The following is an 11,337-nucleotide window of genomic DNA, read 5'->3' as shown; positions in this document are numbered from 1 at the left end:
CTCATATAATCCAGTCGACCGCCTCAGGGCATCCGAGACGTAGGGCTGTTACTTCCTCTGAGAAGGGCCTGAACTCGTAAAACTCTTGTCAACAACACATCATAGCTAGGATCTTGCCTCTTCATACCTACCCCCTAATCTACTGTCAGACTTAGTACCACGACAGTTGGCGCCCACCGTGGGGCAGGTGTCTTAGCGACTTTTGGTGAAGTTGTGATTTTTCCGATTGCCATCATCATGGTTTCCAGCGGAGGAATGGCTGAGGGCCGCGAGGTCCGTCTCGGTGCGCTCGTTTTCGTCGCCGACGACTCCGTCTGGCTCCAGGAGGCTCCGCTCGACGTCGACGCGCTCCCCGTCCACGGGGCGACGCACTTCCGCGCATGCGTCCGCGGCGTTCTCCTTCGTCAGCCGTCGACTCAGTATCGGTCGACTCCTATGGCATCCTCGCTCCCCGCTGTACACCGGCGCAAGCGTTCCGGTCGATCCCGGCTCCAGCGGTGGGTCAGGCACGCGGTGGCCCGCCAGTCGGCCACCCCACAAGTCGCGGCGAGTGAGCCCGACAAAACTCTCTACGGCCTGTTCGATTGGCTCCGTCGAGACCGCATCCGAGTGCGGCAGCGGCGATCCTGCGGCCGAAGTCTGGATGGTCGATGGACCGCGTAGCCCGCCTGGTTTCTACCGCAACAATGGCGGCGGCGATGGGGCGACGATCGGTCGCACGATCACAAGGAGTACCGCCCCGAGCCCCTCTCTTCGCAACAGAGGGAAGAACTTTGTCGCCGCAACGTGGATGCACTCCACACGCCCATCGTTGGAGAAACTCCTGAGGCCCGGGCCTTGGAGGAGGCGCGCCTGGCCAACTTGGCTGAGCGCACTCGACTGGAGAATCTCCAGCACGCACTCGACGAGCGTGCTCGACAGCGGATTCCTGAATCCAGTCGACGACAACTTTTTCCGCCTCCAACTCAGGTATACCGAACTCCGATTCAGAATCTCACAGGTGCAGCCTGAATAGTGGAGTCGATTCAGCCCTCCCAGTTAGAAGCTGGCAGAGGTTTGATGCAGATCAGGGCTTTACTCCGGGCAGCGAGAGAACAAAACACAACAGTATCTCAGTCGCGGAATAGGATCCATACCAGATCCGTTGTAGCAGACACAGTCCAGTCGGCTCACAGCCCAAGATCGCCCCCGGGGCATGAGGAACGTGGAGACCGACGAGATCAGTACAGAAACCGTGATCGGTATGATCACCAACTCGGCCACGACGATCGTCGTTGAGTGCCCACTCCTCCCCCACGGAGTGGGTCATACGCGCCTCGGCAGCACGATGACAGACGCCCCCACAGTGGTGGGCGAAGGATTCCAGTCGACCCCAGGGAGCCGGGCTTTGATGCGAGATCTATTCTCGTTCAAGGTCTGGTTGACAGGAACAGAGCACACAGAGAAGGCCATGACAGATATCACCCGACCGGCAGGAGAGTGCACGTTTCAGGTCCCGAGTGTTTCATTAGAGCCATCAGGGCAGTAGTGATTCCTCCCAACTTCAGATTGGCGACTGGAGTCAGCAACTTCACTGGTGAGTCCAAGCCTGACACTTGGCTCGAGGACTACCGAGTGGCAGTGCAGATCGGTGGTGGCAATGATGAAGTGGCCATGAAGCACCTTCCTTTGATGTTGGAAGGCTCGGCCAGAGCATGGTTGAATCAGTTGGCACTGGGCAGCATATATAGTTGGGAGGAACTCGCCCGAGTGTTTGTTAGGACCTTTGAAGGTACATGCAAATGACCAGCAGGGTTAACAGAGTTGTAGTCTTGTGTGCAGAAACCGAATGAAACCTTGAGAGATTATATCCATAGATGGATCACGTTGCACCACACGGTGGAGAATGTGTCAGATCACCAGGCAGTTTGTGCCTTCAAGGAAGGCGTTAAGTATCGAGAATTGAATCTGAAGTTCGGTCGGACTGGAGATATGTCTCTAAGTCGGATGATGGAAATTGCCACCAAGTATGCCAATGGTGAAGAGGAGGATCGGCTCCGGAGTGGCAAGCACAAAACAGTCGCCCATGAAAACGGAGGAGGGAACTCCAGTCGGAAGCAGAAGCGCAAGGCCGAGCTAGCTGCTCCTGGTGAAGCCTTAGCCGTGACTCAAGGAAAGTTTAAGGGAAAGCCCAAAGGACCGTGGAATCCCAAGAAAGTGAAAGATCAAGATGGAAATGATGTGTTGGATTTACCCTGTCACATTCATACCAAGAAAGATGAGGAGGGTAACCTGATTTACCCCAAACACACCACTCGACAATGTCGGCTCCTGATTCAACAGTTCTGAGAGAAACAACCCAAGGAGAAGGAAAAGGAGTCGGACAAGGGTGAGGATAAAGAAGAAGAAGAAGATGGTTTCCCCAACGTCAATTGCACTCTGATGATTTTTGCTGATGTTGAAAGCAAAAGTCGATTGAAAGTTATAAACAAAGAAGTGAATATGGTTGCTCCGGCAACATCTAGTTATCTGAAGTGGTCACAGACTGCCATTACATTCGACCAGTCTGACCACCCAGCACGTATAGCCACCCCTGGGAGGCAAGCATTGGTGGTCAACCCAGTTGTTGAAGGCACTCGACTGACTAAAGTGCTGATGGATGGTGGTAGTTGTAACACCCACGATGCGGCTATATCTCTCACGTGTCGAGGCACGACTAAGAGGCATAACCGCACTGTAGGTTTTGTCGCAAGAAGGGTCATCTTCACACAATCCCATGTAATGAACAAGAATGGGATAAAGAGTTGGCTTACAATCGCCACTTCACACAATACACAGATTAAACATACATCATTCAGAGTACACACATAGTCCGACTACGGACAACCAAAAGAAAAAGAAGATAACCCAACTGCTAGATCCCGATCGTCCCCAACTGGGCACCACTACTGATCATCTGGAAACGAAACATAATAACGACCAAGGTCTCCATCGAACTCGTACTTGAGCTCGGTTGCGTCGCCTACATTGGTATCCTTGGCACCTGCAACTGTTTTGGTAGTATTTGTGAGTCACGAGGACTCAGCAATCTCACACCCGCGAGATCAAGACTATTTAAGCTTATGGGTAGGAAAGGGGTAATGTGGTGGAGCTGGAGCAAGCACTAAGCAAATATGGTGGCTAACATACGCAAATAAGAGCGAGAAGAGAAGCAACGCAACGGTCGTGAAGCTAGAAGTGATCAAGAAGTGATCCTAAAACTACTTACGCACAACCATAACACAAGAACCGTGTTCACTTCATGGACTCCGCCGAAAAGAGACCATCACGGCTACACACGTGGTTGATGCATTTTTATTGAAGTCAAGTGTCAAGTTCTCTACAACCGGACATTAACACATTACCATCTGCCACATGCTCGCTCGCACGGCTTTCGAAAGTTCAAAACCCTGTAGGGGTGTCCCAACTTAGCCCATCATAAGCTCTCACGGTCAACGAAGGATATTCCTTCTCCTAGGAAGACCCGGTTAGACTCGGAATCCCGGTTACAAGACATTTCGACAATGGTAAAACAAGACCAGCAAAGCCGCCCGAATGTGCCGACAAATCCCGATAGGAGCTGCACATATCTCGTTTTCAGGGCACACCGGATTGTCCAAACTTCCGATAGGCCAGCCCAGAGTTGCCCCTGGTGGCCACCAGCGGCTGACAGATTGGACCAACACTCAGAGGAGCACTGGCCCGGGGGTTTAAAATAAAGATGACCCTTGAGTCCGCGGAACCCAAGGGAAAATGGCTTAGGTAGGCAAATGGTAAAACCAAGGTTGGGCCTTGCTGGAGGAGTTTTATTCAAAGCGAACTGTCAAGGGGTTCCCATAACACCCAACCACGTAAGGAACGCAAAATCAAGGAACATAACACTGGTATGACAGAAACTAGGGCGGCAAATGTGGAACAAAACACCAGGCATAAGGCCGAGCCTTCCACCCTTTACCAGTTATATAGATGCATTAATTAAATAAGAGATATTGTGATATCCCAAAATATCCATGTTCCAACATGGAACCAACTTCGTCTTCACCTGCAACTAGCAACGCTATAAGAAGGGCTGAGCAAAAGCGGTAACTTAGCCAAACAATGGTTTGCTAGGAAGGATGGTTAGAGGCTTGACATGGCAATATGGGAGGCATGATATAGCAAGTGGTAGGTAGCGCGGCATAGCAAAAGAGCGAACAACTAGCAAGCAAAGATAGAAGTGATTTCGAGGGTATGGTCATCTTGCCTGAAATCCCGCAAGGAAGAAGACCGAATCCATGAAGAAGACAAACAGACGTAGTCGAACTAATCCTCACAACTCTGGAACGAAACCGAAGCTAACGAGAGAAGCAAACCGGAAAGAAGCAAATACCATGGTAAACAACCATCACATCAACATGGCATGCTGCACAATCAAGTATGATGCATGTCCTGTTTAATGAGGCATGGCATGGCAAAGTGCACAAACAATACTACAAATTAAGAGGAGCTCAATATGCAACGGGTTGCATATTGATGAAACACCATATCAAATATTTAGTTCTCTCTCGTTTATGTACCCCACCATATTAACTGTTATTAAACATGGCAAGGGGTGAAGCATATCAAAACTACATATCTAGGCAAGTTTAAATGAGGCCAGAACAACAAACAACAATTTCGGAAAATCCCCATGTCCAATTTTTGAATTAGCTACTGTTCTGCTCTAAACATATTTTATTGTTATCGAACAGTAAAAAAAGTGCACCATGTTAATCTATGCATTTTTTCTACCCCATTTACATGTAAAGTTCATTAAATTCCAAGTTACGGTTATTTAGTCATGAAATAAAACATTTTAACATGGCATATATGCAAATTTAAACAAACAACAATTTAAGCATTTCAAACATGGATGAAAGTGGCATAATATGAAACTAGAAAGAATTCTAAGCATTTTACATGTATAAAACTTTTTAATATGATGCACGGTTCATGAGTTATTAATTGCATGAATGTTGAGGGTTTTTCTGTAAATCTGTTATCTCAGGATAAATGCTAAAATCGCTGGCCAGGAAAAAAAACATTACGGGCGAATAGCTGGGTGCTGGGCTGGGCTCTCACCATGGGCCAAGCCCAGGTCGGTGAGGAAGCGGCTGGGCCGGCAGGGAAGCAGCGCGGCCGGCCCACGTGCGTAGGCAATCCAGCCCTCTCGCACGACTTAGTCAACGAGAGGGGCGCTCGGTGGGGACGAGCCTGCATCTTGTTCGTCTGCTCAAAGCAGAGGAAGCAGGGCGCGATGGCGGGGCTTGGCGAAGGCGCAGTGGCGCGAGATCGAAGCGGCAGCAGCTTGATGCGAGGGATCTCCGACGGCCGGACTTGATGAGCTCGGGCACGAGAAGCAGCGCAGGGGAGGCAGCAGTGCTGAGTTCCCCGGCAGCCGACAGGGAAACGGGCGGAGACGGAGGTCGCGGTTCCTGGCGAGGAACATGACCGGCGGCGGGCATCGAGCTTCATGGCGCGGCGGGATGCTCCTGCTTCTGTTCGAAGAGAAAGGAGGGAGAGCAGGGGAGGTCAGAGCGGCCAAAAGAGAGACAGAGAAAGGGGCGCGCAGCAGCAGGGCCTCACCGGCGAGGGGTGCCGGCTACCAGAGGGCAAGGCAGCCGAGCAGCAGCTGCAGAAGACGGCGACGGGACCTCGAGGCCGAGCTCAGGCCATGGCGCCTCCTTTGTTTCCCTGTTCAAAACAGGACAGGGAGAGAGTTTGAGAATAGGGAAGAGAAAGAAGGCAGAGAGAGGAAGGGGAGAACGAGGTGCGGGGGAGGAGATCCGGCGTTGGGGAAGAGGTGGAGCGGCGCTGGTCTCCGGCGAGGTTGCTGCAGAATCAGGCGAGGATGGGCGCGAGGAGGCAAGCTCCAAATCCATGGCAGGGACGGTAGGCGTCGGGCAGAGGAGGAAGAGGCGAGGCCTTGTGCACGGGCGCGCTGGACCGCGGGCGCAAGGAAGCTTCAGATCGGGAGCTCCTCTCCCGATCGGATTTGGAGGAGGAGGCACCGACGAGGTTGATCGAGTGCTCGGGGCTGGGGAGACGGAGCTCGGGCTCCTGTTGGTGGGTGGAGGAAAACAAGGAGAAGGGGATCCCGAGGTGGATCGAGACCGGGCGGCGGCGACGATGGGGACAAACCTCCTAGAAATTAGGGTTGGGATGATTTGCTAGGTGATGGTCTTATATATAGCAAGTGGATTTTTGGGTATGGGCATTTGGTCCTTCCGATCTTAATCGGTCGGTCGAGAAATAAATAGATAGGGAGTCTAAATAAGAAAACGGAGATGTTTTATAGATGTTCGGAGATGATCGGGATCCAATGGTGATGACTGAGCAGGTCGGTCCGAAGAAGCTTTCGGACGCCCGCGAGGGGTTTGAGTACTGTGTAGAGAGGGTCGAAGGGTCGGGCAATAAAAGACGTCTGAGAAAGGTCAACAGTGGCGAGGAAGAAGCGACAACTATCAACGGATACAAGTTTTATGAAAACATGCGATGCAATGCGAATGATGCGATGATGAATGCAACAAACAAATAATTAACACAACTGACACGCAAAACATGGAAGGCATCTGGAGTGCCAGTCTTGGGGCGTTACAACACTCCACCACTACAAGAGGATTTCGTCCCGAGATCTAAGGATGGCAATGGAGAGAAGCGGAAGAGGAAGAGGTAAAACAAAGTTGCTTCTTTGACAAAAGAGTGAAACCAACGAACCTAGAGCGGTTGGCAAAATTGAAAGAAAGTATACCATGGAGATGAACGAAATGAAAACACTCCGTTGGACAAGGAACAAGGAATACGGCAAGAAAGAAGAGCTTAAGTGACAAGATAGACATTGAAACCACTCCGGTTAAAACCAGATAGAGAAGGAATAAGAATGAAATAATTCGGACAACATTCCGACTGAAAATGGAAGGAATTAGAATCATGAACTTGGGAAGATTGGATGATCCTTGACGAAATCAACAACACACTGCCTCCAAAACAATTAGAAGAATGATTCAAGGGGTAAAAATGATTCCAAACAGCACTCCGGTTGAAAGGAGAGGATAAACTTGATAAGATGAGAGAGCTTGAATAGATAACACAACACTCCAGTTAAAAGGATAAGCACGAGAAGAACACGATCCTCACAATTCAAGATGATGAGTGAAGAGAGCAATATCACAATGCCTTCGGAACGAAAGAATAGAAGATAGATCATTGGAATAAAAGAATGGAGATGAATATGCCAACTTCTGCCACAAATGATCTTGGAAGCACCCTTCCAAGAAAGGTTATAACGGAGTTGTTGGAAAACCAACAACGAAACGAAAAGCTTGTAGTGGGCTTATGGAAAAACATCTCAAAACTTGAGGTGAAATCCTGCCACATACGGAAACAATTGCTTGCTTGAGATCAACGAAGAGATGAAAATTTTCTTTCACCAAGAGGATAGGGGAAAACTTGGATCATTGATGAGCACCATAATAGAAACTTTCCTTAGGGAAGGCTTTAGGTGAAACATGACACAAGATAAATCCAAAGAAGAGATTGGTGGATTTAAAATATCTCATTCTTGACAACATGTGAATCATGAAACGCGAACTCAAATTGTCAAGAATGACATAACACCACCTCAAATGATAAGGTAGAATGAATTGCACTTTGGAATGCAGGAAGAAGAATATTTGAGCTCCTCCAACAAGAATCTTGAGAACACTTCGAGAATGAATTAAATCCTTGATGAACCACCATGAAGAAACTCCATTAAGAACTCCGGTAATAAAAGGATGATAAAAAGAAAGAGAAGTTGGAAACACAAGGTGAAGCCTTGCAATGATTTAGATGGAGCTTCGCGACGAGATAATGCGGAACACTTGGAACTCCGGAAACAAAAGATGAAGCATCTCGAACCAAGAATAATGACATGATGAACAACTTTGGAAAGAAGAAACTAGACCACTTGGATGAAACAATAATAAGAATTACATTATGCGTATCCTTCACCAATTTAAATTGATGACAAGCAACGGATTTGGCATACTACTTATTCTTCTTGAAGGATTAAAGCGAGGAATAGCGCAATTTGAGAAGGTCTTCAACGATCCGCTGGTAGGATTTGGAAAGAACGAATTAATTGATATGATAACCAAGAAAGTGAAATCTTGAACGAACCACCGTAAGAATTGGAAATGAAAGTAGCAAAGGCACAATTCACTGGGAAGAATTGGAAAACGAATAAAGATACTTGACAGAATTTAGATACAAGTGAATGAAGAGATCATGAACTGAATAGAGGATATTTGAACAATGCACCGGTAAGATTTGGGGAACAAGAGCTGAAAGCTGGAATGAATAATTCTGAGATGATGGGCTCCGGAGAATGAAAAGAATTCTCACAATCGCAAACAATTATGAGAGGATGGCATGAAGCTAGAACCATGAATCTTCACGAGAAGGGAGCAAGATTTTTAGAAGAAATCTCTTGCTCGGTCTTCAAAATCTGTTGATGACGATGAGAAACATCACCATGAATTGTTGAGATACTCCGGGATGATAAATAGAAAGATTGAACGGACGATGAAAAGAATTTGAAAGATCTTGGAGAAAGACATTTGACTGATGGTAATTCATTCTTACATCAAACTTAGCAATGAATTTGAGAATAACTCCGGAAAGAATTAGAACAGTCAGGTAAGATCCTGGAAAAAGACATGTGGGTTAGGGCCCACTCAAAAGAACCACCATTGAAATGATTGCTTGACAAGAGAGATTGTGCTGGTTGAATTAAATGGCTTGAATGAGATAACAACCTCGAAATAGCTTGAAAGGATTACGAATAGAATCTTGAATCTTCTGGGATATCTTCAACACTCCAGATAAACATGAATAGCAAGAGTTGGATGATTAAGAGGTGCACCGGCATGAGAAAACATTTGAAACGAGGAAAAGGGTATGATCAACATCGAAACATCGCATTGAAACCACCGGGGAAGATAAGAGAACAAAGAATGATAAACTCGAAGCTTCCTTTAGCATCTTCATGAGAATCACCGGATAAGAACATTGAAGCAAAATAATGAAGAGGCTGCACAGCAATAAAATGGATGCTTGATTAAGATATATGAGTCCTTGAATAAAAGGATGGGAGGGTGGGAAAAACAAAGGCAACTTGGGGCAGATGGAATAAACACCATTGAGAAAACTTAGAATTGATCTTGCGGATGGGGAGAATGATGGGATCATCTCGAAGAGAAACGCACCGGTTGGAAATAGAATTGGGATGACACTCTTGATGACCAAGAAGGATTAACACTCCCATAGAAACATGAGATCACCACTTAGAATAAGGTATGGAATCAACACTTGGCATTGAAGCAACTCGAATACCACAAAACAAAAACAAAGGATTTGGCTTGCAGAATAAGCTGGAAACAAACATATGATAGATCCCATATCGTATCATGTGTCTGTTGGAAAGATATCCTACGAGATACTTGAATTCCCACTTATAAACTCCCGAAACTTTCTGGTTATGCAATCTGGTGTTGGGTATACAGGGGACGCAATATATCTCACCCAAACTAACAATACCTAGATCCAGCTGTATCCATCCGTCAACACATAACCAAGAAAACTTCGGAAATCGTGTACCTCAACCTTCGAAAAGCATTCGTTATACGAGTTATGGCAATACTCCCAAACTCCCGCCCCAGTACTGGGTGGCGTCGAGGTGATCTCACCAACAACTGCATAAAAGAGATTTTCGATGTCGGCGAAACTCAGGTATTCCAGAACTGCAACGATAAAATTGTGACGACAACACCTCGGAGCTCAACTCCCCGGGACACTGCCACAACCCCTAAATGTCAGGAGGCACCAAGAACAATGTTCTCGTCACAAGAATATCGGAACAATCCCAATATACCCGCGTGATCCTGAAAGAAAATTTGTGAATTTTGAGGAGAGGAAAGACAAAACATCTATGTCAGGAGACCTCACCAGAGCGACGAAGGGACTGAGGAGTAAAAAGAATCCTACTCTCCGATATATATAATCCTAAGACTCAAAACATTTTTGTTCTAGACTCAACAATGTCAACGATTCGATCAAGCAGGGGGCTCCTAAGTCGGGGATGGCTTTGAATACCAACTTGTAACACCCACGATGCGGCTATATCTCTCACGTGTCGAGGCACGACTTAGAGGCATAACCGCATTGTATGTTTTGTCGCAAGAAGGGTCATCTTCACACAATCCCATGTAATGAACAAGAATGGGATAAAGAGTTGGCTTACAATCGCCACTTCACACAACACACAGATTAAACATACATCATTCAGAGTACACACATAGTCCGACTACGGACAACCAAAAGAAAAAGACGATAACCCAACAGCTAGATCCCGATCGTCCCCAACTGGGCACCACTACTGATCATCTGGAAACAAAACATAATAATGACCAAGGTCTCCATCGAACTCATACTTGAACTCGGTTGCGTCGCCTGCATTGGTATCCTCGGCACCTGCAACTGTTTTGGTAGTATCTGTGAGTCACGAGGACTCAGCAATCTCACACCCGCGAGATCAAGACTATTTAAGCTAATGGTTAGGAAAGGGGTAATGTGGTGGAGCCGCAGCAAGCATTAAGAAAATATGGTGGCTAACATATGCAAATAAGAGCGAGAAGAGAAGCAACGCAACGGTCGTGAAGCTAGAAGTGATCAAGAAGTGATCCTGAAACTACTTACGCACAATCATAACACAAGAACCGTGTTCAGTTCCTGGACTCCACCGAAAAGAGACCATCACGGCTACACACGCGGTTGATGAATTTTTATTTAAGTTAAGTGTCAAGTTCTCTACAACTGGACATTAACAAATTCCCATCTGCCACATAACCGTGGGCACGGCTTCCGAAAGTTCAAAACCCTGTAGGGGTGTCCCAACTTAGCCCATCATAAGCTCTCACGGTCAACGAAGGATATTCCTTCTCCTAGGAAGACCCGATCAGACTCGAAATCCCGGTTACAAGACATTTCGACAATGGTAAAACAAGACCAACAAAGCCGCCCGAATGTGTCAACAAATCCCGATAGGAGCTGCACATATCTCGTTCTCACGGCATACCGGATTGTCCAAACTTCCGATAGGCCAGCCCAGAGTTGCGCCTGGTGGCCACTGGCGGCTGACAGATTGGACCAACACTCAGAGGAGCACTGGCCCGGGGGTTTAAAATAAAGATGACCCTTGAGTCCGCGGAACCCAAGGGAAAAAGGCTTAGGTAGGCAAATGGTAAAACCAAGGTTGGGCCT

The 11,337-nt window shown here is 47.3% G+C and overlaps 1 protein-coding gene across 2 annotated transcripts; it reads right to left on the bottom strand.

The window, feature by feature from the left end:
- Nucleotides 1-4,293: 4,293 nt before the first annotated feature.
- Nucleotides 4,294-6,177, bottom strand: LOC125522470 (DBF4-type zinc finger-containing protein 2 homolog). Of its 2 annotated transcripts, XR_007289772.1 has the most exons (3): nt 5,623-6,177; nt 5,119-5,534; nt 4,294-4,352 (listed from the first exon to the last, which is right to left on the bottom strand). XR_007289772.1 is itself a non-coding variant. In XM_048687529.1 (2 exons), the coding sequence occupies exons 1-2, from the start codon at nt 5,916-5,918 to the stop codon at nt 5,270-5,272; spliced, it is 561 nt and encodes a 186-aa protein (XP_048543486.1). In that variant the 5' UTR covers nt 5,919-6,177; the 3' UTR covers nt 4,929-5,269. The 2 variants fall into 2 exon arrangements, 1 of the variants encoding a protein (XP_048543486.1); XM_048687529.1 differs by lacking the exon at nt 4,294-4,352 and having other exon boundaries at nt 4,929-5,534.
- Between the last annotated feature and the right edge of the window lie 5,160 nt (nt 6,178-11,337).

This window comes from Triticum urartu, chromosome 7 (assembly GCF_003073215.2).
Source record: "Triticum urartu cultivar G1812 chromosome 7, Tu2.1, whole genome shotgun sequence".
Lineage (NCBI taxonomy): Eukaryota > Viridiplantae > Streptophyta > Magnoliopsida > Poales > Poaceae > Triticum > Triticum urartu.
The sequence above is the reverse complement of the archived record's forward strand: the minus strand, read 5'-3'. Positions and strand labels throughout refer to the sequence as shown.

What these genes read in the sequence shown, in the direction of transcription:
- LOC125522470 (XM_048687529.1), bottom strand. Translation starts at nt 5,918, where the DNA reads ATGGATTTGGAGCTTGCCTCCTCGCGCCCATCCTCGCCTGATTCTGCA. An exon ending in GTAGCCGGCACCCCTCGCCG is followed by an intron (nt 5,535 to 5,622) that starts GTGAGGCCCTGC and finishes CTCTTCGAACAG; the next exon opens with AAGCAGGAGCATCCCGCCGC.